The sequence below is a fragment of the Triticum aestivum genome, chromosome 7B, assembly GCF_018294505.1.
Source record: "Triticum aestivum cultivar Chinese Spring chromosome 7B, IWGSC CS RefSeq v2.1, whole genome shotgun sequence".
Classification (NCBI taxonomy): Eukaryota; Viridiplantae; Streptophyta; class Magnoliopsida; order Poales; family Poaceae; genus Triticum; species Triticum aestivum.
Genome location: NC_057813.1, coordinates 522,507,015 through 522,529,174, shown reverse-complemented (window position 1 = coordinate 522,529,174; position 22,160 = coordinate 522,507,015). Strand labels below are relative to the sequence as shown.

The 22,160-nt window shown below is 46.1% G+C and overlaps 2 protein-coding genes and 1 pseudogene across 2 annotated transcripts; 2 read left to right on the top strand and 1 right to left on the bottom strand.

Moving 5' to 3' along the window:
* The first annotated feature begins 6,978 nt into the window (after positions 1-6,978).
* On the top strand, positions 6,979-9,184 carry LOC123163059 (ethylene-responsive transcription factor 1-like). Its single transcript, XM_044580822.1, has 3 exons — positions 6,979-7,032; positions 7,123-7,297; positions 8,331-9,184. Exons 1-3 carry the CDS (start codon positions 6,979-6,981, stop codon positions 9,182-9,184), a joined length of 1,083 nt encoding a protein of 360 aa, XP_044436757.1.
* Positions 9,185-9,991: 807 nt separating this feature from the next.
* Positions 9,992-16,761, bottom strand: LOC123158123 (uncharacterized; annotated as a pseudogene).
* Positions 16,762-18,053: 1,292 nt separating this feature from the next.
* On the top strand, positions 18,054-20,939 carry LOC123161346 (protein NRT1/ PTR FAMILY 8.3). The gene is made up of 5 exons (XM_044579186.1): positions 18,054-18,184; positions 18,754-18,903; positions 19,055-19,157; positions 19,227-19,444; positions 19,572-20,939. Exons 2-5 carry the CDS (start codon positions 18,841-18,843, stop codon positions 20,823-20,825), a joined length of 1,638 nt encoding a protein of 545 aa, XP_044435121.1. The 5' UTR covers positions 18,054-18,184; positions 18,754-18,840; the 3' UTR covers positions 20,826-20,939.
* The last annotated feature ends 1,221 nt before the right edge of the window (positions 20,940-22,160 follow it).

Below are 22,160 nucleotides of genomic sequence, written 5' to 3'. Positions count from 1 at the left end.
ATAATATCGTTAAGTGGTACTTCGAAAGCCACCGTGATGGAGTACTCTTGAAATTAGTGTCGCAGCTTGCGGGATCCCATAAATACCGCATATGCTATCTTTTGATAATGCGGGTATCGGGATTTACATGGTGTAAGGACTATTGATACATAGTATACTGGTTTTTTAAGTGGGAATTTATGTCCCTCCTCATCTCGTTCGACATCGAGCACCGCGCTCGCCGCCTGGTGAGTTGCAGATATGTAGAGAAGCATCGGTTCACCGATATTTGGTGCGGCCAGGATTGGGTTACTCGCTAACATAACCTTTATTTCTTCCAATCCGGCTGTGGCAGCGTCTGTCCACACGAAGTGGTCAGTGCAGCGTAGTAGGCGATATAATGGCAGTGCCTTTTCCCCTAGTCTGGAGATAAAACGGCTTAAAGCTGCCATGCACCCAGCTAATTTTTGGACCTGTTTGAGGTCTGTTGGTGTTGCCAACTGTGAAAAGGCTCGGATTTTAGCGGAATTTGCCTCGAGTCCTCTATTGGAGACGATGGACCCCAACAGCTTTCCGGCTGGAACACCAAAAATGCATTTTTTCGGATTGAGCCGTATGTCATATGCTCGAAGGTTGTCGAATGTAAGGCGTAGTCATCCACCAATGAATCGACACATTTGGTTTTGATTACTACGTCATCTATGTATGCCTCCACAGTTTTGCCGATCTGTTTTTCTAGGCATGTTCGAATCATGCATTGATAGGTTGCACCAACGTTCTTGAGCTCGAAAGGCATAGTGTTGAAGTAGAAGGTCCCATACGGAGTGATGAATGCCGTTGTGGCTTGGTCGGATTCTTTCATCATAATTTGATGATATCCGAAGTATGCATCGAGGAAGCACAAGGAATCATGCCCTACGGTTGCGTCAATAATCTGGTCGATTCGAGGTAGTGGAAGGGGTCCTTAGGGCAAGCCTTATTAAGGTCTTTGAAGTCGACACACAGGCGCCAGGATTTATCCTTCTTTGGTACCATGACCAGGTTTGCTTGCCAGTCTGGATGTTTGATTTTTCTGATAAACCCGGCTTCGAGTAGCTTGGCTAGCTCCTCCCCCATAGCCTGTCGTTTGGGTTCAGAGAATCAGCGCAGAGTTTGTTTGACTAGTTTGTACCCTTTCAGTATGTTGAGACTATGCTCGGCCAGTCTTCGTGGGATACCTGGAATATCCGAAGGGCCAGGCAAAAATGTCCCAGTTCTCGCGCAGGAATGCGCGTAGTGCGACGTCCACCGTCGGATCCAGCTGTGCCCCAATGGAAGCTATTTTATTGGGATCCATCGGGTGGACCTGAAATTTGACTATTTCATCTGCCGGCTTGAAAGAAGTAGATTTGGGTCTCTTATCGAGGATTATATCGTCCCTATCTACTGTGGAACGTAGAGTGGTTAGTTCCTCGGCTGCGAGGGCCTTGGATAATGCCTCAAGGGCCAGAGAGGCGGTTTTGTTTTCGGCGCGGAGTGCTATGTCCGGATCACTGGCGATAGTGATAATTCCATTGGGCCTGGGCATTTTGAGCTTCAGATACACGTAATGGGGTACGGCTTGGAAGCGCGTGAATGCGTCTCACCCCGGCTAAGCATGATACCCACAACTGAAGGGTGCCACATGGAAGAGTAACTCCTCGGACCTGTAGTTCTCCGGCGTGCCGAATACCATGTCGAGTTTGATTTTTCGCGAGCATTTGGCTTCTCGACTGGGGATAATGCCTCGAAAGGTTATGTTACTTTTCTCAATGCGACTCCTGTCCATTTGCATTTTATTGAGCATGTCCTCGTAAATGAGGTTCAGTCTGCTGCCGCCGTCCATGAGCACTTCAGTGAGCCGGAAGCCGTCTACGATTGGGTTTAGGACCAAAGCGGCTGGTGCACGGACAGAGCGGGCTCTAGGTTCGTCATCGGCGTTGAAAGTGATCGTCGTGTCGTTCCAAGGATTTACTGCTGCCACGTGGCAGACTTCAGCGAGGTCGCGGAGCGCCCTCTTACGCCGATTATTCGAAGAAAAGGTCTCGAAGACCGTGAATACTTCGGGATCGTTGTCCTCCAAAGTGTAATTATCTGGATTGTTGTTAGTGAGGATACCCTCACCGCTCTTGGCCACCTGCCGGAGTATCCAACATGCTCGAAGGCTATGCGTTGGTTCGTTGTCCGGTGTCATGTGAATTTTGCAAGGTTTGTCGAGCCATTCCTCGAGGAAAATTTTATGCCCCGTAACGGGTTTAATTTTCTTGTCCATGATTGATGATTGGGTGCTCAGCGGGGGTGCATCCTCTTTGCCCGTCCAGGGGATGGCCTAGAGGCATGTGGGTCCCAGTGGGCTATCTGAGTTTTCCAAGCGCTTTCCATTGGGAAGTACTTCTATATTATGTGTGCCAAATCGGCAAAGTGCAGTACGCGATGGCGGTTGAGGGCATTAAGGAGGCCCTCATCCGTGCAATTGTTGCAGAACACCGAGATCGCGTCGTCGTCACAGCAGTCCATGATCTTGTTTTTAACAAGTAGGAATCTAGCCCAGAAGTGGTGGACTGTTTCCTGAGGCTACTGCCGCACATACATTAAGTCGCATGTGTCCAGCGGGTCGGAGTCGCTGGGGGAATATTGCTTGTGGTGGGTGGGTGGGCTCAAATCCGAACCCTGACCCACTGAGAAGTCCGGATTCTGAAGAATTTATGAAGTTATAGGCCTGGGCTCCGGAGCATCCGGTTCGTTTTTAGGCTCAACTCCCGATTCTGTGTTCGGAGGACAAGAAGTGCCTTACAGAAGATGGGAGTCCGGTTCTTCGAGCTCGGAAACCCGAACATACTTTGTTCTCAACGTAGGAGATAAGTCATTGTTAGCTTGCTCCTCCATGATTGCCACATGATGGGTGATCGGCGGCGATCTGATTTCTCTCTGATCGGTTTTAAGCCCAATCCGATCATAGTCAGTTGCGACCCCCAGGGCGGCGATGCGATCTAGGAGTACATTTAAGGCCGATATATCCGCCGGATCCATCTTGTCGGAGTATTCAGGGCCGACGCAGAGGCGATTTTTGGCGATGAGTTGGGCTGCTTCTGGCTTAACGGCCGAGCGAGCGCCCATGATGAAGCTGCCTAGTCGGAAAGTTTTCCCTAAAGCTAGGGCTTCTCTGGAAGTGTTACTGTCTTTGATGGCAAGGCGAGCCATCAATCCTTCTGTCGACGACACAGAGGAACTCTCAATGAAAGCACCAATGTCGGTGTCAAAACTGGCAGATCTCGGGTAGGGGTCCCGAACTGTGTGTCTAAGGATAGAAGGTAACAAGGAGGGAGGGGACACGATGTTTACCCAGGTTCGGGCCCTCTTAATGGAGGTAATACCCTACTTCCTGCTTGATTGACTTTGATGAGTATAGGGGTTACAATAGTTGATCTACCTCGAGATCATAATGGCTAAACCCTAGATGTCTAGCCTATATGATCGTGATTGCCTCTATGGACTAAACCCTCCGGTTTATATAGGCACCGGATGGGACTAGGGGTGTACAAAGTCGGTTTACAGAGGAAGGAAACTACACATCTGGACACCAAGCTTGCCGTACACACAAAGGAGAGTCCCATCCGGACACGGGAGGAGGCCTTCTGTTCTTGTATCTTCACGGCCCGTTGGTATGGCCCATGTCACATAGGCTGGCTCTCCGAGGACCCCATAATTCAGGACTCCCTCAGTCTAGTTAATATAAATGTTGTATATAAGCTGATTCTAATGATTGCGCAACATGCTACTAACTCAATGGAGTAGAGTTGCTAAAAAACTCAATGAAGTAGTGGCCATGAGTGATTTGCAAGGATGAGTTAGAGATCTTACTTGAGTGTCTTGGTTAGATGGTGCTAGTGAGTACAGTACGAGTATGGTATAGTAGTACAGTAGCACAGGAGTGTCGTACAACCTTTTATTCAGGGGAGGGATGTCGTACAATCTTGACCGAAAAAATGGCTTGGTACCAAAGTAAGAAAGTAAATCGTCCATCCATTCATTTCCGAGGGCCAATACTAAAAAATACAACTTCTTTTAAGGGGCAAACACGCAGGATTACCATGAAGGGAAACACTCACTTCCGGAACCTACCTCGTGCCTTCGGTCTGTCGATCAGCCCCGCATTGACGCATGGTACCTACCATGCCCCCTTGCCCAGAGGGCCTCCATCGCGCGACCATCGTGCATATAAGCGATTGTCCTCATCTCCACCCGCCAACCTACACACCCGCTTACCGCTTCATTAAAAACTCTGCCTATTTAGAAATCCAGGCAAGGCTCTTTCCCCAGTGACTACGATGAGGTAGTAGCTGCCATGTGCGGCGGCATGATCTCCACGGACCTCAAGATGCCCGCAGTCACACACGGAGGGTGACCTAAGTCACACTATGGCCTGAGAAGAAGAAGGCTCTATGGGGCGGCAGCGGAGGCCTGCGCTCCAAGGGGCTTGATGGGTTTGGGGTCGAGCTCGCGGTGAGGATGATGAAGTGGAGTTTGAGGAGTTTGTGGTCGACTCCAAGGACTCCGTCCTGGATCTCGGGCATGGCGGGGTGGCTGAGGATGATGATGATGGGAGCTCGTCGAGATCAATCATTCACCGTTGTCAGGAGGTCCCTCTCCAAAGGTATTGGCCCATGTCGCTGGAACTGGTTTTAATCCATGTATTAGGATTACTTTTTGTTCTTGTCTATTGTAGAAGATACCGTAGAATTAAAATTTCTCATTTTTAGGTAGGACACACAAGTTTGAAGCCGCCTAAGATACCGTAGAATTAAAATTTCTCATTTTTCTATGCATGGTTTACAAAACTTTTATGCTATTTTAGTATAAACAAGTCGGGTGTAGATTTTTTATGCAAATTCTATGTTTTGGCCAAGAGTTGATGATTCGTTCATGCATTGTCCAATGACATCCACCGAGAAGAAGCAAAACTACTCTCAATTTATTTCTTCTCAGTGTCAAGTAAGACACACAAAGTCGCGAAGCAACATTGCCATGTTACTTTATATTTTTTTTAAGTCTATATACATGGTTTGATCATGAATACATTAGAAAAAAGCTGCAATGTTCATCTGAATTCATAAGTTAATTAACCATATAAGAATGTTAATCATTGCACATACATGATAGTAACTCAACGTGAGTAGGTAGATATGTGTGATGTATAAGGATCATAGACTTACATGAGTCATTTAAGGAGATATTGGTTGAATATTAAGAAGGTCGATGTTATGTTAGAAGAAATACTAAATCTCGATATACATGGTCAGATCAAGAATGTGATGAGAATTTTGCAATGCTAACTTATAATTCATATAACTAGCGTACAATAATGCTAATTATTGTGCGCAAAGTACATGCTAGTAACTTAATGGAGAAACTTTCTTTTTATTTGGGAACAATGGAGTAAGTAGCTATGAGCGATTTACACGAATATTAGAGTTACAAACAATCATTTATGAGAAGATATTGGTCAAACATTTGGTTGCATGAACCATCCAATAAACCCAGATGGAGTATGATAGAGTAATAAAGTCGTACTATAGGTGTGTAGTACAATCTTAAGCTAATAAAAGAAGTAACTAGCTATGAGTTATTTGCAAGGATCTTAAAATACATACAATTATTTATGAAAAACTTTCTTAAACATTTGTTAGGATGAACCCGTCCAATAAGCTCGGATGGGGGAGTACAACAGTAGTAGTACAGTCATTGTAAACGTATGTACTACAATATTGAGCTAATAAATGGTGTAACTAGTTCTGAGTAATTTGCAAAGATCTTAGCATTACACACAATCATTTATGAGAAGATTTTTGGTTAAACGTTCCGTTGGATGAACCCGGCCAACGAACCCGGATGGAGAGTGCACAACATTAGTAATATAGTGTGTACTACAATCTTCAGCTAATAAACAAAATAACTAGCTATGGGTTATACAAGGATCTTAAAATTACATACAATCATTTATGAGAAGATATTGTATAAATGTTTGGTTGGATAAATTCGTCTAATAAGATCAGATGGGGGAGTACAACAGTAGTAGTACAATCATACTACAAGCGTGTAGCATAATCTTGAGCTAATAAATGGGGTAACTAGCTATGAGTGATTTGCAAAGATTTTAGAATTAGACATAATCATTTATTGAGAAGATTTTTGGTTAAATGTTTGGTTGGTTCAACCCGTCCAATAAACCCGGAAAAAAAACGTACGGTAGTAGTAGTACATTCGTACTACAGATGTGTAGTACAACAATCTTGAGCTAAAAATGAATTAGCTAGCAATGAGTTATTTGCATGGTCTTAAAATTACATACAATCATTTATGAAAAAATATTGGTTAAATGTTTGGTTAGATGAACCCATCCAATAAACTAGGATGGGTGACTAAAACAGTAGTAGTACAGTCATACTACAGGTGTGTGGTATAATATTGAGTTAACAAATGGCGTAACTAGCTATGAGTGATTTGCAAAGATCGTAGCATTACACACAATTATTTATAACAAGATTTTCGCTTAATTGTTTGGTTGGTTGAACCCGTCCAATAAACCCGCACGAAGAGTGTATGACAGTAGTAATACAGTTGTACTACAAGTGTGTAGTACAACAACTTGAGTTAATAAATATTGACTTGCCTCCGTATAAAGAAAGTCAAAGTACCCCCATCTATTCATTCCCTAGAGCAAATACAAGATTCCATCAAGTAGAAACGTTCGCTTTCGAACCTGCCTCGTGCCTTCCGCCTGTCACGCGGCCCCTCGCTGACGCGTGGTCCACTCCACGCGCCTCCTCGCGCCTTCACGCGGCCACCACCTATATAGGGTACTGGCCTTGCACCCTCCAAAACCACCCCTGCTGCCCTGATATTTTAAAACCTCTGCCCATTTACCAATTCCGGTGAGGCCCCTTCCCCGGCGACGACTGTGACAAGGTACTAGCGGGCATCATGTGCGGCGGACGGTTACTCACAGACATCAAGGTTCCCACGGTGACGCGGAAGGTGAGGGCGGCAACGCTATGTCCTGAGATGAAGAAGCCCCAACAGAGCAATGATGGGGGTCGTCACTTCACGGGGCTAGGCAGGCGCAAGGGACTCAGACTGGACGACGATGAGGAGGACTTCGAGGCCGAATTAAAGGAGTTCGAGGCCGACTCTGGGGACTCTGACCTGGAGCTTGGGCATAGTGGGGTGGCTGAGAAGGACGACGACGAGGAGGTCATCAAGATTAAGCCCTCTGCCACCATCAAGAGGCCCCTCTCCCAAGGTATCTACCCCAGGTCTCTTGGACTAATTTTTAATCTACATATCCTTAACTTTGGAGTTTAACTATTGTCCACCCATGTTTGCCTCTATTAGTCTCGTATTTCGAATCAAAGGCTGACCACATAATTAACTAGTAAACTATTAATGCATGTCAAAAAAATTATATTGCTGGATTCTTATTTGAATGTACTTTTGATATTATTTTTGCCATGATTAACTTGTATTATATTAGTTAAAATCATGGTCAAGATATGACCAAAAATATGAGGGGGGATAGTTACCAGGACGAGGGTGGTAGAACTAAGGAGTGTTGTTGGAATGCTATGTTTGGGCCATGTTACTCCTGTTTGTTTAGAGATTTTGGATTGGATGTGCTATCATGGAGTGATTTGGGTGAAGGGTTAGGCTTTTTCCATTCTCTGTTGTGTTCAGTTGGTAACTTGTTTTCGACACCGTTCCTTTCTTTCGGAGAAGCGATTTTTGTTGTTAGGTTGATGATCTTGTGATTTATACTCGTGATCTTTGATGGTGATCCATAACTTTGTGAAAAGGGGTAGAAAATCCGCATAAATGGTCAAATTTCTCTGTTTTGCTTGGGTCTTGACCTCTTGAGTTGTTTCTTTGTTAGATGGTTGTAGGTGTGCATGAGGATTGTTCTAGACTTGGTTCATTTATTAGTCCAAAGGATTATTCTGCTAATCATTGAATCCGACTAAAAATATATCCTTGATTCTGCATTGTCTATAATGCAGTTTGTAGATTAATAATTGCAAAATGATGCCAATGGTCTATAACACGAGGTTTGTTCATCACTACCCTGGATTTTTTTATTAAGTTGTCATTTTTATTATTTTATTTGTTTTATGCTTGATTGATGATGCGTTCACCCGAATTGACACATCATGTTTCAGTGTTCATTACGATCAATATATTTTTACATAAAATTCATGTCCATGATGAAATTATTTACTTTTTGTGAGAGAAGTTTGTTTGTGTTGGTCCCTCTTAGCATTGACATTGAGCTTTCACTGCAGATGACTTAAGCACCATGAGTACTGTTGGTTTTGATGGTCCTTCAGAAAGGCCAGCAAAAAGGAAGAGAAAGAACCAATTCAAGGGTATCCGTCAGCGCCCCTCGGGTAAATGGGTTGCTGAAATCAGAGATCCTAGCAACGGTGTCCGTGTCTGGCTCGGTACTTTCAACAGTGCTGAAGAAGCCGCAAGAGCTTATGATGTCAAAGCACGCAGGATCCATGGCAAGAAGGCCAAGGTTAACTTTCTAGAGGAACCAACAGTTCAGGAACCCAAAGCACCCAAGCCAAGCGCAGGACAGGAACCTATCGTCACACCAGCAGTCAACAACCATGCTATACCAAATGCTTTCATGTACCCATCTCCTGACTTTGCATCAAACCAGCCACTTATTCAGCTTGATAACGTGCCATTTGTTTCTGCAATGAACTCCGTTGTCCCTGTTGAAGATCCTGTTATGAATATGTACTATGAGCAAGGAAGCAACACTTTTGGCTGCTCTGACTTGGGCTGGGAGTATTACATCAAGACTCCATATATATCATCCATGGCTCCCATTTTCACTATTGCTGAAGGAGCAGAATCTGCACTTGTCCAGAGTAACACCTACAACTCAGTGGTGATTGCTGAAGGAGCTGAATTCGCGCTTGTCCAGAGTAACACCTACAACTCGGCGGTGCCTCCTGTTATGGAGAATGATGCTATCGATTTCGAAGATTGGATGAGGTTCTGTATGGATGATGGCACCGATGAGCCGATTGATAGCCTTCTGAATTTTGATGTGCCTCGTGATGTCGTCGACAACATGGACCTTTGGAACTTTGATGACATGTCGATCCGTGGCGAATTTTTCTGAGGGATTCAAACCCATGTGTATCGGGACAAAGGGTAAGCCTTTGCAATTTGGATGTTTAGTCTAAGATTCATAATCTTTTCATTACTCTGAAATATTTGTTCCATGTTTCAGGAATAAGACTATGGGAGATTAGGAAGCACCCTATTGTCACCTTCGGCCATCATATGCTTATGTCCAAGTTTAGATGCAAAAATTTCGCGTCCTGAGTCTCTTTAGTAATCGACCCTTTTGCAAGTTGACTGTCTGTGTGGCAGCCATTTATGATGAACCGTTATCTTAATTTTTTTGTCAACTTTCATGTCGTCTCTATCATTTCTGAATGTGAACAACATGAATTTATGTCCAGTTTGCTTTAATCTGTGCGTTTGATCACTTTTTCCCTTTAGTTCCGGCTGTTTAATTGGTGATAGAAGTGATCTATGTATCTAATTTCTGAGCATAAGTTTATCTCGTGCCTAGGCTAGGCCGTCTATAAGATGTTTGGTCGTTCGTATTTAAGCTATCACGTTCGTACGGACCGATTATTTTGCACTATAATCGATTGTTTCATTTCTTCTGTAAACAAAAAGGCCCAGATTGATTGCCACGAACAACCTCAAAGAATGTCAGTCTTAATCTATACTCACAACACATCGACCCAGCCCAGCCTAGGAACGAGACCAGACATGCTACTGATCTTGGATTACAACTTTGCGGTGGAAATAAATAGCCCAAGAGATCATGAAACAAAACACAAGCATTCGAGCGGCCGATCAATCAATCTACTCCTAGTTGAGAAGGAGCATGCAGCATCCCATCCACAGGCGTTCAGGCGACGCACGAGTTGAGGCCCAGGCACTCTATCCACAGGCTCCTCTTCTGCAGAAAGGTATCATCCATCCAAAGAGAAGTCAGCTCCACTTCGAACCATACTGAGGAGAACAAAATTTAACCTCTTCTGCAGAAAGGCATCGCCCAACCAAAGAGAAGTCAGCTCCACTTCGAACCATACTGAGGAGAACAAAATTTAAAACCAAACCATTTCGAGTTTGTACGTACCCGTCTTGGTCGATAATTAATGGCGGGAGGCGAGCTCCGGCGGAGGCACCTGGTACAGGTCCTCCTCGACCGGCTGCACCACCCTGGACGCGGAGGCGGCTCTGGACGTGGCGCGCGCCAGGTAGCCGCCTTCCAACACCTGCGCGCGCCTCCCCTGCTTCTGCCGAGCCACGTCACTCCTCGTCTTCTTGGGTGCCGGCTTGGGCGGAGGCGACGAGTACTTGAACCACACGTCGCTGTCCTCCGGCTCCTTGGCGTAGCGCTCGGCTGCCGGCTCGTCGTAGCCGTGGGAGTAGTTCCACTCCCCGAACGCTGCACCTGCCGCCACCTCGCCTTCTGCAAAACCAAAAACCGGCCACTGCTGCTGCGTCCATTGTCAGCCTACCATCGCCGGTCGCCAAGCCGTTCCTCTGATTACTAGTGTTGCATTGCCTTCTGCAAAACCAAAAACCGGCCACTGCTGCTTCGCTTACTTGCTGCACGTCGCGCCGGGTTTCGACTGACTTGCAGCCCCTTTGTCGCGCTCGTCTTATTTCGGAATCATTGAAGGCTAATTATCTTGGAGTATAAACCAAAATATGCATTTTAACGCTGGGCTAGGCAAATAGTACTTTTACACGATAGCTTCTACGAAATTGTTTTCCTAACGGAACCGGGATCTAGCGGTGGAGAATCCACCGTGCACTTGCTTTCTCTGAGATTCGTGCCAACTTCTTGTGTATAAAGTAAAAGTAATTTTCTATGCAATACGAGCAGTGTAGGAAGAAATACACTTGTGCATGTCAGTTTGTGGCAGCTTTAGCTATGAGAGAGAGTGAGTGAGAACAAAAGGGTGGCGCATGCTTCTCTCTCCCCAAACAAAATAGTTGATTTTATGTCCTGGTCATATTTTGAATGGTTAATATCTTATGAACCAAATTTTCATATGTGAATTTTTTGTATATTGAATTTAGAATGATAAGACCTTTAAAACAAGATCGGTTTTGGATACATTTTGGCTAGTTTGAATTTTTACTATTTCAATTAGTTTCACATTACGAATAAAAGATTTCACTCATTTAAAATTTTGATTTTACTCGTTGTAAAGTGTCTATTTCACACATTAGAAAACACAGATTTTGGTCATTTCAGAAAGCTGATTTCAATCATTAAAAAACATTTCTTTATGTTCAAAAAACCAATTTCACTCATCTGAAGAAACTGATGTCACTCATTTTAGAAAAAATAATTTCACTCAGTTGAGGAAACATATTTCACTAAGTTGAGAAAACGTAGGTTTTAGTCGCTTAAAAATAGTTTCATTCATTTGAGAAAGCTGATTTCAATATTTGAAAAAAAAACTTATTTCTTTATCTTCAAAAAACCAATTTTCACTCAGCTGAAGAAACCAATGTCACTGAGTTCAGAAAAATAATTTCACTTAGTTGAGAAAACATATATATTTCACTCAATTAAGAAAACATATTTCAAAATTGATTTCACTCAATGCCAAAAACATATTTCTAAAAGATACATTTCACTCCATTTAGGAAAGACATTACACTCAAGTACAAAAGATATATTTCTTTCATTTCAATATATGATTTAATTATACAAAATAATAGATTTCACACATTTATAAAAACATATTTCACTCATTTCAAACAACTATTTTCACTCTTTTTCTGAGTTACACTAATTCCACTAATATCAGTAAACTATTTCACTCATTTACAAAAGATATATTTCACCGATTTCACTAGTTCTAGAAAACACATTACACTTACTCACAAAATATAGATTTCATGCATATCATTCTCAAACACTGAAATAACGGTTGTATTTCACAGATATCGGTTTCAAATAGTGAAATAAGAAGTTTCACGCAAAATATATTGAGTGAAATAAGTTAATTAAAATGTTAAAAATTGAACTTATTTGAAATGTATCCAAGATTGATCTTGTTTTAAAGGTCTTCACACCCGGAGATCAAATATATAAAATGGTCACATACTTAATTTTGGTTTCAGAGATATAAAACAATTGAAAATGTCAAAAGAAACTTAAATCCTACCTTTGTTATGGGCGCCAGAGGGAGGAGAGTATGTCTGTGTCATGCATGCACCGTACATATTTTTACTGACAAAAAGTGATGACAAGAGCTAACAAGACATTTCATATACAATGTTGTTCAACAGAATACAAAGGAATACTAGTATGATGTAGAGAGTGTGCACCAATCTCCAAGAATACAAGGGTGGATTTAGCACTGGTACATACCGTTGCTGTTAAAAATGACTTTGCGAGGTTCTCTAGTCCAACTGAAATTGGACATCTTGGATCCAATGCAACTTGTTGAGAAAACTAGCTCACTCTGCTCCCCCCCCCCCCCGAAGCTCCGCTCGAGGCGACCCGGGCATTGGCTCGCGTCGTCACCACCATCACCCCTCTTTGCCGCCAGAGAAGGCCTCCTTGGAAGCACCTGCGTGAATGCCCCCCAACCCCACCCCACCCCACCCAACAAGCTCATAAGAAAATATATGTGTATCCCTTTTTATTAGGCCTATTTATCTAGTGAAAATCGATGAGGGCAAGGATTTGCGGCTTCACCTTCGTGCGGAGAGCTATGGAAGCCGAGGCGGCACTCACTCTATGTCGATCATCATCTCTCGTCATATGTTGTTTTTGACTAGTCCTCTTTCCACTATGCACCACCCCCATCACCTACACTACCACGGCACACCAATTTTTTTGACCCACCCGAGACTCTACATACGCCCACCCGACCCACCATGCATGGACCCTCTATGCATGCGCTCGATATGCATGCACCCGACAGCCCCCCATCGACGCCTCCTCGTAACAGCCAGCCAACTGCACCGCTTGCTGCTAGCCCGCTCGCCACCCCTCCCTCATGTTCCTCCTCTATGCATGGTTCGAACGCCATCCCACCTGCCGTGCCATCTGAAAGAGCATGGTGCCCCAGGTTTGGTTTTGGTAAATGAGGACAATCCCTATGGAGTAGTTGTTTCCTTGAGTTATATTTGAAGAGTTCGTCCATAGGCATTGCTTTAAGACCATTCATTGGTTTCAAGGTTATAAGAAGGAGATTATGTGTTGACGAAGGTGCTATTGAAGGAGTTATCCAAAGATTGGTCATGTGAGAATTGAGCCTATTGCAAGCATGTATTGCAGAAGAAAATTGTGTGAACATTCATGTTTACCTTCAAGACATCATCTTTATAAAAAGTGAAGATATGATACATGGTTGATCAAGACTAAGTACAAAGAGTGAATTCAGGTTGATTCACAAATAAAGCGTAGAAGATGTACCGAGTGGGATCAAGTTATCTTATGGTATGGTAAGTATTTTCCATTACGCTTTGTGTGCTAACCCATGGTCTATGTGAGGTCTCTTTGTGGATTTTGGTATGTTTCCATGGGCTTACATCAAAAGGAAGATCTCATATGACCCATGGAGGATGACATCAAGTGGTGACCGTCATCAAGGTTGTGTTGTCAAGTTCAAGTGAAGCACCATGAAGAGATCACATGCTTGAAGCTCGCCGTCCATTGTAGTGATAATGTACAAGGGAGTATGTGCCTAAGAGAGTCTCACCCATAGTTGAGTATGGGGAGCAATTTACTAGTCTTCATCGAGCCAACGCAATCAAGAAAGGTGGTCCAAATTGAGAAGGTCAAGATCGTCATCATCTAGCTCAAGTGAAATACGCGCAAGGCAAAGGTATATCCTTGATAGGTTTTCTATCTTACTGGTCTAATGATAGTAGTTGGGAGATTTGGTTATAGGATAGATATCCATACTATCATGGGGCCTCTCTAGTGAGTAGCTTGTTCGTATCATTCGTAGAGAGCTCAAAACTTTGCATCCTTGGCATCATCTTTTTTGTTTCTTGTTTGGCTTTTTCTCTATGAGAGTTTTAGAGCTTGTTGTTATCTTCATGACTAGCTCAAGTTCATTGAAACCGGATTTCATATGTATCTTCTATTGTGTTTTCGATGTTGGAGTCTTTGCCGGTGTAATGAACAAAAGGGTCATACTCCTATTGTGAGTAGGGTGTAATTATGAATATTGATGCTCGAATTGAACATCTATAACACTGACGCTAAATGTCGCAAGACTAAAAGAATACCACACATATGTGGCACCGCATTTAGTCACATTGGAGAAACCTGCATGGAGAAATTCCATAATGAAGGATTTTGGAGTCATATGATTTTGAATCATCTGACACTTGCAACTTTCGTCCAAATAGTGAAGTAAACTAAAATACTGTTCATAGGTCATGAAGAACGAGTAGCAAAATAATTGGAAGTATGCATATTGATGTTTGTAGTCCAATAAAGTGTTGTTGCAAGCAGTGGATTTATCTATCTTCAAGTATGACTCAAGTAGTTATTTATATTTACTAATTTAGTCATAAAACTGGATTTTTTTAAATGTTTCAAAAGATTTCTAGAATGAAGAAGAAATTATTGTAACAAGAAAATTGTAGAAAAGAATATTTGAGTTACAAATTTAACAAATGCCTGGCGAGCTGTAAAATAATTTTACAGCTTGCACTTCCCATATCATTATTACGAGTGGATGTGATCAATGTATGTATGCCATGGTGAGATCAGAGATGATATTAATTATTCTGCAAATATATTTTTTAATGTGATGCTTTAGAGACTATGGCTTTTACACTGAAAAGAGTGTCATCAAATTTGTTAAAATAATTCCTACTTTGTATGTTATCCCAAATGGTTAGGTATTCCTCTATCACTACGCCGAGGCAAAGTGTTTTGTCGCAGAGTGCAAAATTTTTGAATAAAATGTTTTCTGCAAAAGAGTGATTGGGAGGACAGTGCAACTCGACAAGATTGCAGAATCTTCGTGATCAGGTCAAAAAAAAGAAACGCTAGAAGTGATTCTAGAATTTACTACCATGACTAAGACGAAAGACTCTACATGAGATATAGAGACTTCAGTCAAACTTGCAGCTGAACCATATAGGTTGAGGAAATTCGTGCAAACCTTCATGTTATTGATGGTCTGCAAGTGCAAAGGGTTTAGTTGTAGCTTTTTTGAAGTAAGAGTATCGATCCCACAGAGAGAACAGGAATCATACTTTTGGCTCTTGTAGAGAATTATGTATTTTTGTTCCTGCAAATAATTGTATACTTAAAGTAGAGTGAGGGCGAATATAAATGATTGTTGAGTAGTGTTGTAACTTGAAACAAAATAACATAAAAGTAAATGAAGTGCAAGGATTGTGGTGATTAGTGGAGCAACAAAATAAAAAGTCATTTCCAGTGAGTCTGAAATCCTCATTGGTATGTTTTTAACGCACACATGCATAAGCATATTATAGATCGGATACTTGAGTCACTGTTGACGATTATGCTGGACGGAGCCGAGTATAGTATATGTTCTACTCATGATAGACTTCATGCCACGCACGCCACGGTCATAGTTTTACAACTTATGAAAGCTGGGGAAAAGACAGCGAGCGGTCGTGATTGGCCAAGGCTATGTTGTGGGCCAAGGAGGAAAAACCAACAACAAGACACGTGGATCGGGAGACGTGTGTGCGATGGATCGCTACGCGATCGAGTGGCGCGTGTAACGACGGAAGCTTCGGCCGGTCGGGCCGACACGCACGTATCGTTTCCCTAAGAGCATCTCCACTCGTTCGTCCCCCAAGCGCACTGGCCGACGCTATTTTGACCCTTTGGCCGGCGCTTTTTGTCGTTGGGGGCAATCTAGTTCCCAGCCACGCCCTCAGGTGTCGGCCCCAATACTGTTAATAGGTTAGTCCTAAAAAAATATAAAAGTGGATAATAAAGCCCAATATAGTCCAAAACAGTAGATAAAGTAGCATGGAGCAATCAAAAATTATAGATACGTTGGAGACGTATCAGGTACCATGCCTTGACCTGCTCATCCATCGTCGACATGTCCGCCCCCATCAGGAATGCCAAGTTTGCGTTCCTCTTCTTTGCGGCAATGTTGGTCCGGAGTAGGTAGAGCTTGACGACACTGTTCGTCATCAACGCCGACCACAACGCCTCGGATTTCTCTTCCCTCTGGGCGGCATGGTTCTTGGCATCGACGATGCACTACTCGATGGACGCTTGCAGCCGCGCGGTAGTCGGGGTGGCGTCCTTTGCCGTCTTGGCTCGTTTGTTGCCGTCTGGGTGCCCATCATACGCGCCCTGCATTGGGGCGTCCGGCTTGTAAGTCTCCTTGGCCCTGGCGAGGGTGCGCCGAACGTCCCCCCACTTCTCGCACTTCTCGATCCGGGAGAACACGTGGAGGTACTTGAACTCTTGGTCGGTGCTGCTGTCTAGGCGGTCCATGGCGAACATCCCAACCATCTGCGTCGAAGAACAAGTGTCGTCGGCAACGCGCACGGCGAGAAGGAGCGAGAACGGGCATCGGTGCATACCTGACCCTCGATATTGGCGCCGCTTTCCAGGCGAGCCGCGAGCTCCTCGACGATCCCATGCCATTTGTTGCACGCCGTTTGGATGAGCGCCCAATGGTTCGCCATGGACTTCGAGCCGCGCTAATGCCGGCGAACGCGGGTGAGGGCGTGCGCTAGGCAGGGTGTCCATGCGGAAAGGTGATGTTGGGGTTGAACCCGCCGTGCGCGTCGCCGTTGGCGTAGCCAGGCGAGGGCGAGCACCCCCAGGGCTATGGCGACCCGATGCTCTGCTGGCTCCAGGCTTGCGGGCCGTGGCCGCCGGGTGGATTCATCATCCCCGCGCGAGACACCTCTGCCTGCTCCACCGCGCGAGCCGCCTCTACCTGCCCGGCCGCCGCCGACGCGGCCGCGTCCCGGGCCCTCTTGGTGTTGAGCCTGTTCCGCTGATTGGTGGTGACAGCCTCCCGGCACTGAACCTTCGCCTTCCAATCGGCGTTGGACATGCCCGGTGGTTTTGCCGGCGGCGCCCTCGACTTCCTCTGCTTCGGCTGGGTGGCGTCGGTGCCGGCAGCGGCGCGAGGGGTCGTATACTTCTTTGGCGGCATGGCGGCCAGATGAGGGGAGATGGAGGAGAATGGCGGGAGAAGAGGGGCAGAAGGGGAGAATGGAGGGAAAGGGAGGAGGAAGCGGGGGTTCGTCGGGAAAAAGGGCCGTCTCTCGCCGACATAGCAGACCCACGCGCCTTTTCGCTTCGGCCGGTGCCCCTAGGCGACCCCAGGGGCTTGGATTCGACTCAGGTTTGCCGGCTGTTATTTTGACCCAAACCGATGATAAACAAGACACTGGGACGCAACTAGGCCGATTTTTCAACACCGACCCTAAAAAAAGAGCCTTGGGGCATGTTGGGGGTGCGAGTGGAGATGCTCTAACTTGAACGCTTTCTCGCCATGGGAAAGCTTGTACCGGTTCAGCCGCACACATGCCTCGTCCTCAGATTAACGGCTACGGACTTCACTGCCCGACAACCTCATTACTACTCAGGTCTCTAGCATTCTGCACAGAATTAAGGCCGCAGTAGAGACACCGTTGTCAGGGACCCTCACCACAATGCATGGCTACAGAGAATAACTGTCCATCGACTGAGCTAATCTGAAATACCCCACCACAATGCTCATCACGGCACACATCTCGGTGCAGAACGAGAGGTTCGATGTTTCAGGCCAATCTGGCACGCCGGGCAGATTTTTTTCCCCTTCTCTTTTCGGTGTCTTTACGGCAAGCGGAAATGAAATAATTGGTCAGAGAACTGTTAGAAAGCGACGGGTGGGTATGTGCACAGTACAGTGAGTGGTGAGTGATGATGGGCTGACGGCTATATCTCCCGGGCGCTTGTTCCTTTCTGCAGGTTGTACGCTAGCTTAAATTAGTTTAGGTTGGAGATAGAAAGTTGCTCCTCCTCCTTTAAAGCGCGCAGGAGGTAGGAATCTGCTGCCGCATTCGTCTTCCTCCGCGAGGAGAGGGAAGAGCAGGGCTCAGCCTCACTCATCAGGTCTCTCTCTCTCTCTCTCTCTCTCTCTCTCTCTCTCTCTCTCTCTCTCTCAATTTGTTTGAAAATTTGTGTACCTTTGTCTCGCCACTGGTTTTTGTTATGGAAACGACTCAAACTCGAGCTTCGTTCGGCACAGAACTGTTGTTGCATAATATTACTGTATGAACCTGAAAGTCCAAGCAGGAAATCGCAGTCTGAAGACACTATGATAGTCCATTAGTAGAAGAAACCCCCTTGCGTACGCCAGCGCACCTTTCCCAAATTACTCCAGCTCAACACGGAAAGAAGAAGAGGAAAAGTCAGCTTCTTCTCCTGCTGTATTCAATTGTTCACCCTTCGTGTCACCAACCCAATTAAGGGTAATATGTATTTCTTGCACAGAAAAACGCATCCAGTGCCTGGATTGTGTTGTGAAGTCATCAAATGGTAACCAACGCAAAGTTGTGCTAGAAGTTATGCGAGTCCTGTCGCTGGTTATGTTGCCGGCAGAAAAAAACGTGTAGACAATTACAAACAGTTTTTGTTTTTGCTTATCCTGATTAGGTTTTTTCCCTGTGCTGTCCCGTCAGTCTGCACCATAGGATCTCTATATAGCGAGTTCATGATAGATCGGCGAGCACAGAATTCTTCGCTGGAACTTGCAAGAAAAATTTCACATGGAAGTAGCAGATGAGGAGCGGACACTGCTGAACAACCGTCGCCTGCCTCCACAGCCACAGGTGACAGATATTCCTCTGCCCAACCATCATCCCTGCTGTTTAGATGCCATCCTATAGTGTGAAATTGGGTAATCACATTTATTTATAAAGCGGTGCGAAAGCCTATTTCGAGAATTGGGTAAACACATTCAGTCTCTGCATTGTTGTTCAGGACGAGTGTTCAAGATACACAAGCGATGGAACAGTTGATATCTACACACAGCCTGCCCTCAAGCAGAGCACCGGCAACTGGAGAGCATGCGTCTTCATCCTCGGTATTGCGCACAGTTTACAAGAATATATGCTTCTTGCGCCTTTCTTCTAAAGTAACCTGTATCACTCAGGTGCCGAATTCAGCGAATGCTTGTGCTTCTTCGCCGTCTCGAAGAACCTGGTCACCTACCTCACGACGGTGCTCCACGAGAGCAACGTCGACGCCGCGAGGAACGTGTCCACCTGGGTCGGCAGCTGCTTCATCACGCCCGTCATCGGAGCTTTCTTGGCCGATTCTTATTGGGGACGATACTCGACAATTGCAATCTTCCTCTCTGTTTACATCTTTGTAAGTGAGACAACCAAAATACCATCCGATCAGTTTAATCCGCAACGTTTCTGAATTTACTGACATTTCTGAAAAAACTTCATCGAGGATGTGCAGTGTCTCTGAAAAAAAATTGTCTTTGTGCTAGGGGATGCTCATCATGACATCATCAACGGCGCTTCCGTTGATCCTGCCTCGTTTTTCCGACGAGAGCAGCGGTGTCCATCGTGCCGCCGTCTACCTGGGGCTCTACCTTGTCGCCCTCGGCACCGGCGGCATCAAGCCCTGCGCCACGGCCCTGGGCGCCGACCAGTTCGACGTTGCCGACCCGGCGGAGCGGGTGGCCAAGGGATCCTTCTTCAACTGGTACTACTTCTCCATCAACATCGGCTCGCTGCTGTCGGCGACGTTGCTCGTCTGGGTGCAGGACAACATCGGGTGGACCGTCGGGCTCGCGATCCCGACAGTGCTCATCGGGTTTGGCCTCGCCGTATTCGTTGCCGGCGGGAAGATATACAGGTACAAGCCACTGGGAGTGGGAGGTAGCCCGCTGACGAGGGTCTCCCAGGTGGTTGTCGCAGCCGCAAGGAATTGCCGTCTCGAGCTCCCCGATGATACCTCGACCCTGCACGAACATGACAGGGCTGAGCATACCAGTCAATTCAGGTTCTTTGACAAGGCTGCCATCGTGATGCCGTCGCCGGAGAAGAAGGGCCCGTGGCGGCTCTGCACGGTGTCGCAGGTGGAGGAGTTGAAGATGCTGTTGCGGATGTCCCCCGTCTGGGCGTCGACGTTGGTCTTCTTCGCGGTCACCGCGCAAATGTCGTCGACGATGATCGAGCTGGGCATGGCCATGGACAACCGCGTCGGCACCTTTGTCGTGCCGCCGGCGTCGCTCTCCACCTTTGACATCGTTAGCGTCCTCGTCTGGGTTCCCATCTACGACGCCGTGCTGGTGCCGCTCGCGCGGCGCGTCACCGGTCAGGACAGGGGCTTCACGCAGCTGCAGCGGATCGGCGTCGGCCTTGCTCTGTCCGCGGCCGCCATGGCGTACGCCGCGTCGGTCGAGACTAGGCGGCTGTCGGCGACCTCGACGAGCATCATGTGGCTGGCTCCGTGCTACTTCGTGTTGGGCGCGGCCGAGGTGTTCACCAGCATCGGCATGCTCGAGTTCTTCTACGACCAGTCCCCGGAGTCCATGAAGAGCCTGGGTGTGGCACTCGCGCAGCTCGCCGTCGCTGGCGGGAACTACCTCAACTCCGCCCTGCTCGGCGCCGTTGTGTCGACCACGGGGTGGATCCCGGACAACCTCGACGAAGGCCATCTGGACTACTTCTTCTGGTTCATGGCGGCTCTGAGCGTGCTCAACCTGTTGCAGTTCATCTACTGCTCGTCCAGATAGAAAAGATAATGATCGATATTTTCATGTTTCACTACATGAGAGGAGATTAGTGCAATATTACCAGGGTTACTTTATTTCGGATGTACCGTATATATGTGTCACATCATTTGTTCATTCAGCACAGGGACGGAGCGAGAAAATAAAGATAGGGGGGGCAAGAACTAGAAGCATCTCAAAATGATAAGATAGATAGTCACATAATAACCTAGTAAACATTGGAAGATTTGGGGTTTGTTTGGATTGTGCCTATGGTCACCATGGCAACCAACGGCAGGCCAACATTTATGCGGAGGAAAGGACTGCAATGGTCTAGGCAAAGAAATGGCTATGTAACAAATGGAAACAGGTGATGGGGCTTGGGCGAGCCAAATAATTGGATCTCGTTTCCAAATGGAGGATACCACTATCGTCAACGCAAAAATATTTGCTCAGGCACTTCGGGGCTGTAATCCAAACATAGCCCTAGATAATCTACATATGTCCGTTGTTCCATAATAATAACACCGATCCAAACATACCCCTAGATAGTCTACGTATGTCCATTGTTCCACAATAGGAACAAAAATCACACAAATTTTTAATTCAGTGATTTTTAAGCAGAAGTATCAAAGATCGATTTTTTCTGCTGGACTAGGGGGTCACTCATCCGGAGTAGCTAGTTGTTAATGTCTGTAGTTCTAGTATTACACTTCTACAGTTTGGAAGACACAAACTAATCTAATGCAAAAATAAACTGACCTTTTTCATCGTTTGGTCACTCATCCAAGCGGCCGGCCGGCTAGAACACGAGATGGATCAACATGGCGGCGCTTGCATGTCCCCTTCCCTTCTTGACGGAGATATTCGATAGACTAGCATGCGGCCGGCGGCCGGCGGCAGGCGAGGGCAGAAGAAAATTGGAAACGAAGCGAGTCCTGACCCCTTTGCTTCCGTGATGGGCTGCGCCCCTTTTTTACTTTCCGGGGACTGGGCCTTTTGCATGCAACCGCTGCTTGTAAAACAGTAGATGGGCTAAGGGGGGGGGGGGGGGGGGGGGGGGGGGGGGCGAAGCAAGCCACGGACAGTTATACGGCGAGAAAAAATAGCGAACAACTGCTCGCTGTTAAGGGGCGACACGATCGTCGGGGGGGTCTCGCCCCCCCTCGTCCCCCCTTGAATCCGTCCCTGATTCAGCATGATTAGTTTGCTGCCAATACTTGGCGGGCAATGCTAGACCTACCTAACACTTGTTACGTGCTTTACGTAAATAACAACGTGGAGCATTATTAGTGGATCATTAGGTGGGAGGGGCCCCATCCCCTGAAAATCGGGGGGGGGGGGGGGGGGGGGAGGGAG